This window comes from Lissotriton helveticus, chromosome 5_1, assembly GCF_964261635.1.
Source record: "Lissotriton helveticus chromosome 5_1, aLisHel1.1, whole genome shotgun sequence".
In the NCBI taxonomy this organism is placed as follows: domain Eukaryota; kingdom Metazoa; phylum Chordata; class Amphibia; order Caudata; family Salamandridae; genus Lissotriton; species Lissotriton helveticus.
In genome coordinates, this window is record NC_136065.1 from 2073354144 (window position 1) to 2073372651 (window position 18508).

At 43.5% G+C, this 18508-nt stretch overlaps 1 protein-coding gene across 1 annotated transcript in view; it reads left to right on the plus strand.

Annotated features, from left to right (window-relative positions):
- ABHD16A (abhydrolase domain containing 16A, phospholipase) overlaps window positions 1-18508 on the plus strand; it is a 266232-nt gene that overhangs the window by 91053 nt on the left and 156671 nt on the right. Inside the window, exons 3-8 of the mRNA XM_078646007.1 lie at window positions 2706-2772; window positions 6970-7056; window positions 8615-8700; window positions 9180-9253; window positions 10090-10215; window positions 10359-10473. Of these exons, the coding sequence (XP_078502133.1) occupies window positions 2706-2772; window positions 6970-7056; window positions 8615-8700; window positions 9180-9253; window positions 10090-10215; window positions 10359-10473 (555 nt within the window). The remainder of the gene's footprint in view (window positions 1-2705; window positions 2773-6969; window positions 7057-8614; window positions 8701-9179; window positions 9254-10089; window positions 10216-10358; window positions 10474-18508) is intronic.

The following is an 18508-nucleotide window of genomic DNA, read 5'->3' on the forward strand; positions in this document are numbered from 1 at the left end:
AGTTTTTCTGGCGGTTTAATATGTCTTCTTGTTATGCAGTTCCTACCAGAAAAGTAGGACTGCATTTTAGGACAACATGAATGTCAGGATATAGAGACAGAGTCCAACTATACCATCATCAAATGTCAGCCCAATTCATAACTCACTCCTAGTGCCTTACCTGAATCCCTTACCTAATTAGGGTAAAAAGTGAATTATGGCAACCTCGAACATGTCCACTCTGATTCCCAAGGACATTGTTGAAATAGATCTATCCTTTTATTGTTTACTCATGCATGCCCAAAGGAAACACACGAAAGGTACAAAAACAAAATTCAAATCTTTATTAAAAACATTTGTATCTTGCATAGAGATAATGAGCTGCGTTAATTAGGCAGATGAAACAAAGCATTGTATCCAGCATTAGAATGGTGAAAATGATTAACAATTCAACCATGGCAATGTTACTATGTTATTATATGATATATTCCTATCTCCTACTACCTATATGATAAGAGCATAGTGGAAGTACCCTATGCCAGATCTATAAGGACGCCCTATCCATACCTTGATAGATGTGCCAGGGAATCAGTTAAGTGTGGAGCAGGTTATGTTCTCTTGCAGGATGAAAGGTCAGTGTCAGCAGAGCTGCATCTCAAACATAGTGCGATCCAGGAAAATCTCGACGGAAGTGCTCCTCTGAAAGATGTAGCTCAGAGGCTTTTTATATAATCATATTGCACTATGTCAGAGGTACAGCTCTGATGCGATGAAATGTCTTGATTTCAGGAGCTGTCTCCACCGGTCAACGAAAATAGTAGAATTTCTCGTTCTCTGTTACTAGCCTTGAGCAGAGTTTACAGATTATGTGACGAGATAGGGTTCCTACGAGTAAGCTGCATGCACAATGCATTCTTAGTAGATTATCGACCAAGCAACAAATATGTAAATTTTTTAGAAAAACCTTGACAAGCTAAAATGTGACTAAAATGTGCAACAAAAAATGGAGAACCAAGTTGGCCTCAAGAAGGCCTCACAGCATTCTTGTGGTGTTCCAAGGCTATGCAGTAACAGATCTTCTCAGTTTCTATTTGATTGGCCTGCGTTGCTGGCTCATATCAGAGTACTTGGTGTAGCATCCTGAAAGAGCGAGCACTCAACCTTGATATTTCCCTTACTCCTTTCACAGTGCTGCTCTCATAACTGTTTCCTTGGTTTGAATATTTTTAGGATGTCTCTAGTTCCTCTAACTTCTCCAGATCTCTTTTGTCCCACTCTGTGAACTGTATCAAGTTCAGTCTGAATTTGGTCGTCGCCTACTATTTCAAGAAGAGACCCTCCATGAATGCCTCCAGACCTCTCTGCTTCTTTTTGCAGGCCCACACACTTATGTTCTCTCTCTGTATGCAACTTTCCAAATCTTCGCACTTCAAAGCTAAGGACTCTGTCTAGGTTTGGAGGGAGACTAGATGCCAAGTAAGTGTTACCTTCATTGGTTCTAGTTCTTGAATTTTACTTCTTTGTCTGTTGTTTAAGGACCAGAACAACGAATGCATTTTCAGGTTGTAAACTGTCATTTGGTTAATCACTGGGTTTTCAACCAGAAAATGTATTTTTGGAACGTACTATAAACACGTTTAGTGATTCAGTAACATGGCCCCTCCTCCTGCTAGGACAATGCTGGTCTCATCTCTAGGTGTCCCACTTGTGAGTGCCATCTCATCCTTGTGTCGGGCAGGTGCCATTTTGCTTAACCATCGGAGATGGGTGTAGGAGCTTCTCTTTCCCATTCATTTCGGGATGCCAGCACTTCTAGGGGCTCTTATTGTGCACTAGCAGCTCCAAATTAACTTGGATACTGCTAGCTGTTGGTCCGAAGCACAGGGACCCAGTGGAGCTTCTGTATGCTGTGGTCATCTTGGTTGCCAACCAAGCCGCTGTATTTCCCAGTATTTTTTAAAAAATTTTTTATGGAAAGTTACAGAAATTAGATGTTCTTTTGAGAGAATAAGTCATGAAAGGTGGATAGTGGCAGAATGGCCAGTTAAAAAAATAGTTATGAGCTATCCATGAACATTTGTATAACATGCTGTTTTCAGGTGAGTGCATTATTTTTTGTTTTGCAGCTTTTGTTTCTTGAGCTGACAAACTTCCAAGTTTGAGTGTATATTTAGCTTTTGTATATTTAAATACAGTAGTTAAAATTGAATTATTTCACAGAACGAAAAGTAAATATGGAAAAACACTGCTAAAATTATTAAAATTACATATGGATAAAAAAATCCTTACCTCTGTGCCGCAACCATAACGTAACGGGGATATGCATGGATGTAAATATAATCTGTCACAGATTATTGGAAAAAAACCCACAAATCATAAATCGAAAGGTATGGGCAGGGATTCATTTTAAAGTTAGCCATTTGCAAGGATGTATTCCTATTCCCCTGAAATGTTTCCAGATATATGTTGACATTGCTTTTAAGTTTTCTGCGATTAGTATTGCACAGTAAACTTTTAGAGCTACAATGCAGGAAAGGTCAATGGTTGCACAACATGTACGTGTTCCACACATGAGCTGTGCTCACAGACCCTCATCTGAGTCTCTTAAGCTTTTGGCATCAGCACCTTCACAAGTTAGCAGAACCTACTACTGCCTCTACAGGCCACCTTTGTGTGTTCCTGCCCACTGTTGATGACTCCATGTTGACTTTTGCACTTTCTTGCAGGTCTCCGTACTCTGGTCAATTTCCTACTACTCGTCTCCTCTCGCCGTGTTCTACCTCTACAGGAAAGGTAGGGGATTTTATAATTGGGTTATTCTATGTCTCTGGGCTGGGAGGTAATAGCACAAGATGCCATTTCAATGACGGTAAGGGCCACAGTTACAGGCACGTAACTACTGCCCCTTGCATAATTTCTCTTCTGAAGCTTCTTAACTATCCTTTAATTGTAAAGGCACAGTTCATCCTGATACAGTGGTTCATATCTTTAACCATGAAACCCATTGTACTGTGGCTCAAGTGAAGGGACACGTTTGTCCTCTTGTGAGACTTCAAGTATTTTGACTCAAGTTAAGTATCTCTTTCTAAGTGTAAGACCCCTGGCAATGGTGAAGGCAATGTATGTAATGTATTTGTACATCGCTATATAGCTCTGTTCCGCTGGCCTTTCCAATGCTTGATGAAAAGCATAAATAAAGTTTTGAAAATCTCCAAACAGTAGACCCATGATGGTATGGCCAGGCACAAAAGCAGCACCAATTCAAAGCTTTACAACTGTACCTGTTACAGTCTTGTCAACAGACTGCTTCAGCGGTGTGTTTTCGAGGACCTATTGTAGACAATAGCAATACTTTCGGTGGGCTTTGGATGAATCCACTGCTTATCATTGATTAGTTTTCTTGTCTATCTTATTTGATTGCTTCTAGCAGCTAGAACCCCAGTCAGGCCCTCTGGCCTGTTCTCTACACCCTCACTTGATTACCCCCTCCTCCCACGTGTCTTTGGTACCCCAGGCCCAACCAGGAACGTGGTCCTTTCTCTCCTCCTGTCCTACAATTCTGCTTCATTTCCTGCTCTTAACTCCCATCCTCTTTGTACCCCGATTGTGGCCCTGAGCCCCTGTACGTATTTGTACCCACTCGCTCGCCCCCCTGCCCCAGGCTGCCTAAGACACCTATATCCTCCTCATGGAAGTGTTGACCAGAAGCTGCTTGAGGGAGAGGAGGGAAGACATGCTGCAAGAGCATGAGTCTGGGCTGTGTGTTAGCGCCTGAAAGTATGTGTGTGCCTGAAAGTGTGTGTGTGCGCGTGTGTATGTGTGTGTGTGCTAGTGCATGCATGTTTGTGTGTATTTTTATATGTGCACTAGTACATGTCAGCGAGTTTATCTTTGTGTGTTTGCGCATGTACATATGTGAATGTGTGTGCGGGTGAGGATTAAGCATTGTGCCCACTGCCCCATTCATGAAATCCTCGACCTGGCACAATGGTGGTGATTTCTGGCAATCTGCTGGCCCTGGCAGAAATGCATTTGCCATTGCCTGAGTTTTAGGTAGAGGATCGGACAAAGCGAAACCTATTGCATTTGCAAATGCTCGATTAATGTCATGCTAAAGGGTGCAAGCACTAAAGAAACGAAGTGTGTAGGTTGTCTACGTAAATCTTCTTGAGGCTTTAAAAAGTGATTTATTTGACAGTGTTTTGCACATGTTGAAAAGGTCTTCATAGGGTCACGTCATTGTCTGGAGTTTCGGTCTAAAGTGAGGTGGATGGACCACAAGTAGTGGACTGCTTTTTTCATAGTTAATTTAGCGTGTAGATTCAGCTATGTAAACATTGAATATTGTGGGTTCACAGACCTATGCTGGGAAATAATCCAATCTTGTATATTTATGAAAGATACATGCTTGATAACTGTGATTATGTATGTAAACATGTTGATGTATGCAAAGGAAATCAAAGGCTGTTTTATGTGGAAAACGTTTCACTAATTTTCCAGAATTAATTTTATGAACACATAATATATTTATGTGTGTGCAACTTTAGCTACTTTACAGGCCAGATCCTACCACTTGGTAAGAACTGCTCTATAACTTGATGTCCTTGCCAACAAGCCAACCATCACTCCCCTGTCCTTCTTTGGCAAGTTTATTGTAAAAGCAGTCTATGCTGAACTGCAAGATCTCATCAGTGCCAACCATCTCCTGCATGACTACCACTATGGCTTCAGATCAGGCTGCAGCACAGTACAGCAACTTCACAAAGCAACACTCTCCTGACCGCAGATGAAGATGAACCTTTACCTCATGATATTGCTGGGCCTCTCAGATGCTTTCAACACTGCCGACCATCCTGACATCAACCACTGATATATTGAATGGGATCACTGGCAGCAACCTTTAGTGGCTCCACTCCTACCTTTCCAACTGACACTAGTTTGTTCACAAGGGCCTCTCTTGGTCTCAGAATATACCATCCTCTTCAGCCTCTGTATGGAGCCCCTTGGGGCCATGCTAACTGAAGGCAGCGTAAAAATGATCCAATATACTGGTGATACCCAACTCTGACCGAAAAAAGTCTCCTCTGCTCTAGACATCAGTGGGTCAAGCATTGCCTGCACCTGATCTAGACTTTGATCTCCAGCAACTACCCGAAGCTCAATCTTGCAAAAGCCAAAACCAGCAGGCAAGGCGTATTACAAACCTGGCTCAATGAAATGAACCTTGACAACTAAGAACCTGAACTTTAACACAATGCCAGTTCACTTGGGTTCACCCTGGACACCAACTCCGACCTCAAAGGCTACATTGGCAAAGAAAACAAAGGCGGCTTGGTACCAACTCTCTCTAATAAAATAAAATATGTGAAACCATTCCTTCAAGAAAGTGACTTTTGAACTTCTGTTGAAGCACTTGCACACGTGAATCTCAATGGTGGCAACACCCTGCTTCATCACCTCCAACACTCGCCCAATTTAAGGCGATCCTACATGCCGGAGCACACCTCATCCAGAGCCTTTAGTAATGTAAATATCCTTACCCACTGATGTGTTGTCCAATGGTTCTCCTTCTTGTCCTGTACCATCTTTGAAACAAACTGCATTATTTACAAGCCGTGATCGCCTGTTTCCAACTCTAGTGACTCCTGACACTTCTGCAGCCAGGACACCATCAGACTGTAGACAAAGAAATGTAAAAAAAAAGAGAAAAAAATGCTACAAGCGTTTTCCATCTGTGCTCCTAGGGCCAGGAATAACCCTATTTGGAACACACTTCTGAAACTGTACTGTTCCCTCCTGTCTGGCTGACTCCCCGTCCCCTGACCTTGATTGTTTCCCCCTCTGTTTGACAGTGTGTTGACTTAACTACATCATTTGTACCATTATGTTGGTTTTATTCGTGATTTTGCCACTTTGTACACCGATCTGATACCCATAAGGGTCATGTTCGCGCTTTATAGAACATTTTAAATAAATAAATAAACTGTATCACACTGCAATGCCAGTCTACAAACCAGCTACTCTCAGCTCGTTGGCCGTGTCGTTGCCTTTGTCCCTGCACACCAATCCACACAATACAAATGCCACTTCAATACATAGAGATACAAGCGAAGCACTCCTTATTATCTTTTTTTAAAAGGACACCTTTCAAACGACAAGTTTTCCTATGTGTGTTTTCTGAAACATGGCTGAGGTGCTGAATGTAAGAATGAAAGGAAAGGTGACCGAAGCAAACTGATCGGTAGCTAAGTTCACAGCAGTGCTGCAGCACATGTATGATGTGCTTTGGCAGAGCTGTGTGTGTTTCTGTACTGGCAGAGCAGTGTCAGATTGCCATGATCCCCATTCTCTGTATTTATACAGGTGGTTTAACCCAAATATCACAAGATATGCTGTAATGTTGCACCCTTCCTATTCTATCTGCCATTGTCACTCTTCATTACCTGACAAAATGTGCACAGGTGTAAAAACACACCCGGAAGGGACAAAACGCAGAATTTGGATGCAGAAACATAATTTCCACCAGTTAGTCTTCATGTTATTCCTCATGTTATTCCCAATTTCAACAGTAATCGTTAGATAACAGATGCCCCATGCTCTATTTTTTCTATAGTCAAATGTACTGTTTGTTAATTCTGACCACGAATGCTGTAGGTCAGAATTTTATTTCAGAAGTAGATTGTGCCCCTGTACTGCTCTGCACATGTGCCAGTACCAGAACAGTCATTAGAGATGGCGGCAAGGGTACAAGTTCATAGGTTGAGATGTGAGTCCCAGGGATGGAATGCCACTGGATGCCACTGGCCAGTATTGAGATCCCTAGGATAATCTGAGAGGTCAGAACTGAGGTGTATACAGAGCTTCTTTTAGGTAGGCTTCTTATGTTCTTACAGATCGGTTTCAGCCTTGTCAGTTTGCGTGAAGCTCTTGAATCTTTAATGTATTGCTTTGGACTGCACATTGAGCGCTGTTTGTCTTCTCTTTTTACAGGTTATTTGAGCGTGGCCCGATTGGTTCCCTTGTCTCAATATGCAGGAACAATGTTAATCCTGCTTGCTGGAGTGGCGTGTCTCAGGGGTAAAGTTTCAAGACTGTTAATACATTGCACACTGACATTGTGTGAACTGTTGGTCCTGCTTCACTACACTGACCTGCGCGCACCCGAGCTTGACATTGACTTCTATAGTCTATATCCCTTTGGATTCATCTCAGGAGTTGAGAGTGGATTTCCATTGACTCCTGGATTCCTCTCTGATCATCTCTAGGAGTGAGACTAAGCTCCTGCTCTAAACATAATAAATCATTATCTCCACTGTGCAATTACACATTGTAGGGTAAAGGAGGATTTTATTCCCCTACCCCTTTTAGCCTTTACATATCTCATGAATGACCGAAAATCGGTTGAGAGGCAAGTGCAGTCTCAGTGAGTCAGATCACTACACACAGGTTTGGATGAGAGAGGAAGTGTCTTCCTGCCCATTTACAGCTTGTGCTCTTCCAGTCTGTATCATGGGAATCACCTTTACTGTTCAGGATGGTTCTCCAGGGCCAAACTGGGGGCCCAAGCTCTGGAAAAGATTCAGACCAGCCCCCATACGGCGAGCAGGCCTAACCACTACAAAGGGGGGCGAGATGGTTCTCTCTACCCCCCTACCCCCAAGAAAATTTGGGGACAATGATGCATTCTACAACATTTTTTCTCATATATTTTAAATATTCATTAGGAGTAGCTTTTAAAGCATAGTAAATTATGACCTTACTGTACACCAGTATACAACATTCTTTGTTGGGGCTCTTCAATGGTTCCCTCACTATCACCCTTTAACAGGGTCAATTATACGTGTGTAAATCAGAATATAGAAAATGTTACATTAGGCATAAGGGACTTCAAGCTGTACGATTCACGTGTTATCCATACTGGCAGTCATTTTTTTAAGAGTGCTTGGCCTGGAAAGCACAAGCTCAGGCTTCAGAACAAAGCACAGTAGTTAGGGTTGACTTTAATAATAAGAATATATTTCTACCCAAACAAACCTTTTTTAACCACATCAGTGTAATGTAAGACTGTGAAAAAACATACCTTTCTAACCTGTACCGTGCAGTTTGCATGTCGCTCTTTCAATGGTAGTTCATGGCTTACTGTGCTAGATTACGATTGTAATTTATGAACAGCAAAGTAAGAAAAGAATCTCTGTGACAAGAACAGTAACCCATTGACGTATGCACATAAAATACTGTTCTTTGATATGCATGGTACATGTTCTTTGCAGCAGGCATTTTAACCCTCTTTGGTACCTTAGATGAATTAAAACTGCGGCTAGACAAAACTCTGATTTCTCTCCAGAAGGTACATTAATCCCAGAGTCATCTTGACACTTTTATTGTTGTCTGAAAACCGCTGGATATACAAAGAACTTTGCAGTGATTTTAAAACTGCTGCACTGCTACAAAAATGGCCCCTGCTAACAAAACCGGCCCCCCACCCTTCTAGCCTCCTGAGGAAATGACCGATTCTCGGTACGGCCAGACCGGCCTTGTGGCTCTCAGTCCTCATGCCTATTGAGTTTTCACTCACTCGAATGCTGTCCATTTATCTACGTCCCTTTTGAAACCAGTTTCTTATTTTCTATTGCAGGCTTGGGTCGCTGGACAAACCCTCAGTATATTCAGTTCATTCGAATATTAGAAGAGACGAAGAAGGAAAATAGCCCACAAAATAAGGTACATTCTTTAGGCCGGCCCCAGTCCCTTCTGCATGTAAAATGTGCTTAAAAGTAAACTGAGTACAATGTCATGCTTTGGATTGAATTTCCTTTGGGAGATGAACCCTGTAGGATCATGTAATACGCACTCTGTATAATTATACTCAAAGTAACTTTGTTAGGACTATTAGACACTGTTTATTGATGTCAAACATATTCTCTAGACCTACAGAGGAAGCATGGGGGCATTCATTTTTATTCACTTGACTTTGCGTCCGCAAGAGAACTGATGGTCTGTTAATTGGCTGGATTTCACCTTGGGACAAACGTAGGCACAGGACACTCTTATCATTTGAGGCCACACCTAAAGATATACATTTGCCATTGTAGTCTTCATACCTTGTGAGGTTCATTGGCAGCTATGCAAACATTTCTATGTGGAAAATACACTGTATGCTCTTTGTTAATTGACGTTTCTTCCATTTTGCTTTCTCGCAGAAGAAGTTAGCCAAATATAATTTTGAGTTTAAGAAGTGGCCGGTGGACTTCCGGTGGGATGAGACCAGCAGCCGGTGGGTGATGAGGAGCACATCCTGTTAAAGCTTGTGCTGCTGGTACCTTTTTGTTAATCCTTTAGTGTCTCCTCCTCCTCCAGCTACTCTGTCCTCTGATCCTGCATGTAAACTTCAGTAGTACGTTCTGCTCTACAATAAGGAGATGGCATGCTACAGCAGGTGATTTGAAGTGCCGGATTTAACCTATTTTAGTGGTCGTTATTGTACATTGTGGGTTGCTCCGGTTGTCGCCTGCAGTTCCAGTACTGTTACCTGCATGACTCATTCAGTCCTGTCCTTCAGCACCCTTTGTACTTCTAGCTGTACCTTAATTAGTGTCTTCTGCACCTTTCCTTTCAGTAAGAGTGACACACACCTTTGCCAATTTACCTTGAGTCCCTGCTATTACAGCACCTAAACCAACATATTTCAATTTTCAAATATGTTTTTCTGTTGACCTAAGGCATCCCCTGTTTTTCAACCTTTGACACCCAAAGGCCACTTTCTCTCTGCCGCTTTACTGGGAGTTGCTGGAACTTCTGTTATATTGAACTGCCCAACCCTAGGCAGTTATCTTTCAGTACAACTTTATTTTGATTCCTTCTCTATATTTATGTCTCTTTCTCTTGTAATTCATGATGATCTCCCGTTTTATCATTTTATATTTCATTTTCTTGTTTTTTCTCCTTTTCCTCTTTCCCCTGGTCTTATTTCTTTATCATCCATTCCCAAGTATATCTCCATCCTCCTTACCTCCCCTCTATTGTCCCATTTGAATTTACCTCTACTTTTCTGTATCAACTATTCTCTCCCGCCTTTTGCCTACCCTACTCATTGCTCCCCATCCTTTGCAGCAAGGAGCATGATGGAGCTCCTATGGTCGGAGGAGGGGTACCCTTGTTGAAGTCAGAGCCCCGTCCTCGAGGGGCAGCAGATGGCATCCTGCGCAAAATTCAGAAACCTCCGTGCCAACTACTGAGGTTAGTGTTCCTTAGTCACCCCTTCCGCTCCCCCCACTGCCAGTCACCACATTGGAAGGTGACCTCAGGGGTGATGTGATGGTATTAATTAAAGGGGTTGGACAAGCTGTTTTCATTTTTATCTCCTATATCTATCTTTCCAGCTATGTGGTGGCACATTCCTTTGGTCGCCGCATGCTGTACCCTGGATCAGTATACCTGCTGCAGAAAGCTGTCATGCCCATGCTGCTGCAGGGCCAAGCCCGGCTGGTGGAGGAGGTGAGTGGATCAAGCAAACCATGTGGAAGCATTGCGTTGGACCCTTAAAGAACATATTACATATATTTCCCCTATGTTTAGCAAATCTTAGCTTGTGCAGTATTAGAAAATTCTCCAGCAGTTATTAGACTCTCAGGATTGAATATTACCTGTCTGGAACCCCTCGTTAGACAAAGCAAACCAAGGTGGGTGGGTGGGTGTGTGTGTGTGTGTGTGTGTTTGTTTGTTCTCAAATAAGTCTGTTCATCTCAACGTATGGTCCAAAGTGTGGCTAGTGTGGTGGAGAGAGCCTCAGATCCACTAAGACACTACCAGTCCTATTATCTTTTCTACTCTTTCTTTGGAAATCGTGCTGTTTTTATTTCAACCTGATGGTTCGCCTTTCTCTGGAACTCCCCCTTTTGCACCTGTGTGACTGAGCCCTGACCACTACTGACGGATAACTCATCTTCAAGATCTCATTTCAGGCCCTGTGCCTCGTGTGAATCCAGAAACACCTACATCGAAGATCCTTAAAAAGTTATTTAGCCAGTATTATGGGTGTCTTTCATAGATTCCCATGCCTGAATCATTCCCCGTCGTCGAGACGGGAGTCTCCGGTACATAGAAAAGTAATGTCCTATAGACATATATAGAGAAAAGTAGGCCTAAGGGCCTCACCTTAGTAGCCTATCTAAGTCCTTTTGTATAAAGGACCAAACCTAGAAGAGAGCCAATCCGCTAACACCTCCCTCTAGAACCTTCCTGTCAGGAGCCTCAGTCTCTCAGATTTTCTACCGCACGTTGTGCTAAGGGAGTCTCCACTTGAGTTCTCCTCAGGGTTTCCTTATTCTAGCTTATTTCTTCACAACTTTGGATTTCTTCACTTCAAGACTGATTATGGCTGATCCTCAGAGGAAGGGTTTATTCAGAGCATGTACTTCTTGTGGGAAAAAGAGGTTACATGTGGAAGACCAGCACAAGACATGCTTATATTGCCTGTATCCGGACCATTCTCCAAAAGACTGCAACATTTATAGAACTTTTTCTACAAAAACGCTAAAAGACCGAGAAGGACGCCTTTTACGCTGGCTTAACAGGCTCCAGATCAGAGACAATCTGGAATCTTCGGAGGAAGATGAGTTTTCTTCAGTTTCTTCAAAGCTGTCTTTAAAAAGGCCAAGGGGGGCTTCCCCTAACCCTGTAGACGCTCCTCCAAAGAAGGCTGTGAAAAAGTCTTCAGAGGCCAAGTCATCAGCGTCTGACAAGGAGACTCACTCCTTTAAAAAGCCTACGCCGCCGCCGCCGACGACCTAGTCGACGCCCTCATCGACGCTAAAGAAGGCTGTGTCTCCAGTCTACATTTCGAAATCGACGACGACAGTATTGACGACGGCGGCATTGTCGACGTTTTCTTCATCGATGACGACTACACCGTCGTCGACGGCGGGTAAGCTTTTGTCCTCGATTTTTCTCATAAAGAAATCGTCAACGGCTACAGCGCCGACATTAGTGTCGACAACGAGGCCAGCGCCGTCGACATCTTTGCAGTCGACGAGATAGTCGTCGTCGACGACTGTACCGCCGACGAAAGAATCGGCGACGAAGAAGGCACCGTCGACAGTGGCATCGTCGACGAAGTCATCGTCGACGAAGTCATCGTCGACGAAGACATCGACGACGAAGGCAACGACATTAGAAGTACAGTCGTCAGCCACACCGTTGACGAAGACATCGTCGACGCCCCAATGGAAGCAGTCAAGGACGGTTCCACCGTCGACGAGACAAACACAGGAAATACAATCCTGTAGAGGCTGAGTTACAACCCGCTTCTCTCAGAGTAAAGAGCTCAAAAAAGGCGATTACACCAGAGTTAACGTCCCCAAGTAGAGTGCAAGGATTGCCTCCAACTTGTCTCCTACAGGATGAGGAGTCGGATGAGGAGGATAACACACAGGCTACCAGTCCATCTCATCTAGTGGTCAAATGCCAAAGCACTGATGAGGAGGTTGATGATGCTGACATTATCCAAGAACATAATGTTCAGACACCGGTTCAGACTAAAATTACGCCAATGGTATGTCTACCAGCGTCTATAGTGTCTGATTTGCGATTTTTAATACAGGACTATAAACAACGATTCCCAGAGTCCTCAGCTCCAGCAGCTAGACAGGCTCCTCCAGTAGCGGGGACGGCTCCGTCTCCACGGCCCAGACCACCAGCATTGGTGCTCCATCAGGAGAGGGAATAGATACAAGATCCTCCATCATCTGAGGATGAGGAAGAACAACAGGAAGAGGGGGAGATCCAAGATGACCCTTCCAATCATGATGACAGAGATGATTACATCATTTCTTCTCCAGCGTCCCCGGAGCCAGCTACCTCAGGTTCACCACCTGCGGACATAGGAGGGTTCCACAATCTGATGGAGAGAGCGGCCAAAAGGTTCCACATGACGATGGAGTCTCAAGAAACTGATTGTTTCCTTTATGATTTTAGGGAGCCGCTTAAGAGAACAACCAGATCAATTACCATCATTGACTATATATGGAAAGAGGGTCTGCAGTTGATGCAGACTCCAGCCTCCGTTTCAGCACTGGTTCCAAGACTGGACAAAAAATACAAGGCCCCAGCATCGGCACCAGCCTGCCTTACAGGACATCCCAAGCCAGACTCCAGATCTGAAATCTCTCAGGTTATTGGCTTGGCTCCTGAGTACCGAGAATTCAGCAATATAAACATCCCGCAGGATTGTAAAGATATCCTAGCCAGGGCAAGAGCGGACAGCACTAACAAGACTTATTCCCTGAAGTGGAAACGTTTCTGCATTTGGTGCGCGGACAGAGGTCTACGTCCCTTCGCCACCTCTCCAGAGCAAATATTACCCTTCTTGCTACATCTGGCGCAGTCGGGCCTGGCCCACTCCTCCATAAGTGTCCATTTGGCGGCAGTATCAAGGTTTAAAAGAACATCTAAAGGACCCTCTCTCTGGTCTAGTAGACTTATAAAACAATTCCTTAAAGGGCTCTATAGATCTTTTCCTCGACCACGGATGATACCTCCAACATGGCATCTAAATGTGGTTCTTAACCAACTGATGAAACACCCTTTTGAACCCATTCACAGGGCAGACGTGAAATACATCTCGTGGAAGACGGCTCTCCTCCTGGCGCTTACATCTGCAAGGAGGGTCAGTGAGCTGCAGGCTCTTTCTATCCAAGATCCCTTCCTGCAGTTTAGGGATGACAGAGTGATTTTAAGGACCAATCCTAGGTTTATTCCTAAAGTCCCGTCGGACTTCCACTTAAATGAGCCTGTGATTCTCAGATCATTCTTTCCAAATCCCAGCACCGCAGCTGAGAGATCGCTGCACTCGTTGGACCTTAAGAGATGTCTAAAATTTTATATTGATGAAACCAAACATTTTAGAAAATCTAACCAACTCTTCATAGCCTTCAGTAGGCCTCGGAAGGGTCTACCACTTACCAAACAAAGCATCTCCAGATGGATCTCTTCAGCGATTGCCTTTTGCCACGACAGAGCCGGACAACCATTGCACTCTAAAATCAGGGCGCACTCTACAAGAGCCATGTCGACTTCTATCGCACTTTTTGCAGGAGTGCCAGTTATCGACATCTGCAGGGCGGCAACATGGAAGTCGCCGCATACCTTCACCAGGCACTACTGCCTGGATACAGAACTGATGAAGGATGCAGCAGTGGGACAAGCAGTGTTACGCCATCTTTTTAAGTAAGGTGAGCCTTCCTCCATCCTTTTCTGGTATGCACATTACTCTGTTACTGCTTCTGGTTGATGTCTATTGATGTTGCATAGTCGCATGATATGGATTATCTAATGACTTGTATGTGATGCTCCATCAGAAATGTGCACAAGGTATTGCTTGCTACTCTGATTCAGGCATGTGAATCTATGAAAGACACCCATAATACTGGATAAGAAATGCGTTACTTACCTGTAACTGCAGTTATCCAGTATTGGTGTCTTTCATAGATTCACATGCAACCCTCCCGCCTCCCTTGGAAGGACTCACCTATCTCTCTATCAGTGCTACGCCTACTTAGCTTGGTGCGTACGAAAATCTGAGAGACTGAGGCTCCTGACAGGAAGGTTCTAGAGGGAGGTGTTAGCTGATTGGCTCTCTTCTAGAGTTTGATCCTTTTTACAAAAGGACTTAGATAGGCTACTAAGGTGAGGCCCTTAGGCCTACTTTTCTCTATATATGTCTATAGGACATTACTTTTCTATGTACCGGAGACTCCCATCTCGGCGACGGGGAATGATTCAGGCATGTGAATCTATGAAAGACACCAATACTGGATAACTGCAGTTACAGGTAAGTAACGCCTTTCATTCCTCTCGCAAAACGAAAATGGGCAAGTAGATCCTCTGGCAAAAGAAAAATAGAACTATGGCTTTCTTATCTCCATTATCCACACTATGCATTAGATCAGCAAGCCTTCGTAGCACCACTAATTCAGTACAATGGGTGGCTTTAAAGCCTTCTTTTGGAGGGCGAAACCAGTTGTTGGTCTAAACTAAGACAAGAGCCAAACGAAAAGCACGGCCTTGAACACAATTTGTGTTTACTGGAAGCCGTAAAGGCACTTTCCTGGCAATCACACAAATTAGAGATCCAGGTGGATTTAATACATAAGCTGGCACAAACGGTCTTGATAATTAACGAAAAAGTGGATACGATCAGTCACAATGTTGAACAGTTGGCTGTCAGTGAAAAGGGCGCTGGGAGCACCACAAGGCCCGCAAAAAACTTTAGCGACGCAATAGTGGAGAAATTAACCACACTCCCAGACCTGCTGGCAACGTAAATTAAACAATGCAATGAGGCATGGATAATTCCCACACTAAACAGGAATCCTTGTTGCTCCGGAGCCATAAATATTTCTCCAGCTACGGATTCAGAGGCTATAAAAGACAACGTAGCTACAAACATCTGCAAATCCCCTGTCAAAAGGATCAGCTCTGTATCCAGTATAGGCGAGGTTAATCAAACCGAGAATACAGGTCAAAAGCCAACTGACGGACAGCTATCCAGACGTCAAAAGAAAAAACTTCGGAAAGTTCTAAAAGCAAACAAACGGAAAGGCGGCATGCTAACCATGCAAAAAAAGCTTGAATCAATACACTCTCTAACTCAACCTGGCAATCAGGCTATTATTGGAAATGTCAGCAACAAAAAGGGTCCTATGACATATCCAATTTTCCAAATGAGAAACAGCTCCTCATCCAAAGCTCCCAATGAGAATAACCACCAGGATATTTCTGGGAAAACATGTCTGCCAATGCAGCATACGGAAGACCAACACAAGGAAAATTCATTACTCTGTAATGTACAAACCCCTTTAAATCCACAAGTAAAAACATATGCTGAGATGTTGACCACAAACTTTGGCAACTCACCTAATGGACCCGATATCGATAATCTTAGAGTAGAGCCATTGAGAGGGAAAGAAAATCAGGAACCAAGGCCTAGGCTCAGAAAATGTCATTAGCTCAGAAAACTGAGCTAATGACATTGGCAACCAAGAAGGAACTTGGTGTAGCGAAAACCCACCAATTTCATACGGAATGGCAGTGCAACGCTCAAAAAATAGCTAGCTCTCTCCCCACGCAAACAACAAAGATAATTCAAGTAAGAAAGACCTCTGTACCTGGTCCAAGGAGTCAGATGCATGAGCTGCCATGCTCTCCCAATATTAACTTGGAAAAGGAAGCAAACGCTGTCCCCGGCGGGAATAACGGCCAGACAATGCCCCTAGTACAAATGTCTCATGGGCCAAGATACGAGGGTAGGGAACCATCGTAGCTTCTGACCCACGGGCAGAAATGGAGTCCATGTTGATATTTACCCCCAAATTTGAAACAAGGGGCCCTGTTGATATCCTAAATCGTTCTAATATTTTGTATCTTTTGACAAGAATACCCTCATTGGCTTATCTAACTTCTGCCCAACTTGTAGCGGTCCAGTTTAAAAAATACACTTGGGCAGGGAACAAGGAGTCGACCCTAACAAAGTGGCTCAATAAACCAGATATACAAAACATAATGGCAGAAACAGACACACTCAATGATTGGGGTATCCGAATAGATAGTTGTCCAACTGAAAAGAACCCACAAGTGCTACTTCAGAGGTCAATAAACCAAGCAGTGCTCCGTGCATAGTGTAGTACATTAAGGGGCACTAAGACAAATGCAAGCCTATCATTTAACAATGATCTTAAGATTGAGATACATAAAGTTGCCACCAACATTGTAAGGAAGTGTGCATCTCCCAGGTCGACAAACAGGAAGATTGGGCATGGCTTACTTCTGTATTGCAATCCAAGGATTGGGGAAATTCCTAGTATACGGAAAACCTCAAATTTGCCTGGTTTCAACAATGTGGACCTGCAGATCTAAAATACACAATTATAGAGGCACTAATACGGAGATATTAAACTCCAAGTTTAGGCTAATTAGCTGGAACGTGGCAGGGTTCAAGGCAATCATGACCAACAATGAAGACATGAAATCATTGATGTCTGGAGACATCTTATGCTTGCAGGAAACTTGGATGGAGTCAGCGAATTACATCAAAGGCTACCTGGCGTTCCATACAATGCCAAGTAAAAAAAATATCTTTAGAAGACCCAGTGGTGGGATCTCGATATTTGCAAAATTAAACCTGCAACTACAGATCGAGGACTGGCCCACGCATCTGATGTCCAGATTATAACAATAAATGGGTTTAGAGTGGAGGGTACTCCATTGAAACTTGGAGTAATCAACCTCTATGTCAACCCAAATAAAAAGGTCAAAAATATAAACATCAGAAGGATCATAAGGATAATTAGAGCATACCTCCACGAGAACCCTGAACATGAATGTATCATAACTGGGGACTTTAACATAAGAGATCTATGTGGCCCAGAACAAAATCACGAGGACCGCAGTCGCACACTAATGGAAGCCTGCATTAACAAATTGAACCTGGGGTCCGCGAATAACGTAGGCCAGCTGAAAACGACTCCACAACCTACATTTAAAAACCTCTCCACACTGGACTACATTTTTATGAGTAAGAACCTGTTAAGGAGATGTGCAGAGTATAAGGTATTACCCACACCCGGAACTGATCATCAACCAATCTCTGTTCTGGTCAACACTAGCAGCATGATGCATGAGGAACATCGAACTGCATGCAACATGCTCAGTTTAGACAACGAACTAGCTTTAATTAAAAAACATCAAATGGGGGCCTATAAGCCAGGCAAAGTATATCAAATGGAAGCAGAACACATGCATAAACGGCCCACAGAGCAGTTGGGCCGAAACTATGACCTCACTATTCAATGCTTTGATTCCAGCAAAGCAATCTACTCGTAACTATAAATACAGGCAACTGGGGCAACCTAATCATACGGACAACAAAATCCTTATTCAGAGTAAAAAGAGATGCCGTTTGGCAGAAATAAAGCATAGGAAGGAAAAGTCCATTCAAACGGGAAAACATTTGAAGTCCGCAAGGAAAACGCACAAACAAATCGTGTGGCAACTGAAACAAACCCACATAGAGGAAATATATCTACACATTACTAGCTCCCAATAAAAGCAAGCAATTTTGGAGCTATGTTAATGGCCTAAATGGTGCCCATCACACCCATAATGCTGTCCCCCTGCTAACAAATGGGCTGCTCATGCCACTAACCTATAAGTCGATCAGAAAATATCCATAGAAAGCATTGTCAAGGTCAAAGACCTCCAACATGAAGAGAGTAATGCGGATGATCTCTACCTAACAGAAAGAGAAATCTAACCATCCTCCAGGGCATCAGGAAGGACGGGGCGCCAGGGCCCAACGGGTTGCCTGGGTATATCTTTAAGGAAGACTGTGAATACTGGGCACCCCATATTCAAACCTTATATAGTCATTCCTATAACATTTCTGTGGTTCCGGACTCATGGAAAGGCTCCATCTTACATCCCATTCATAAAATGGGGGATGCCGCTGACCCAGGGAATTATAAACTAATTGCAT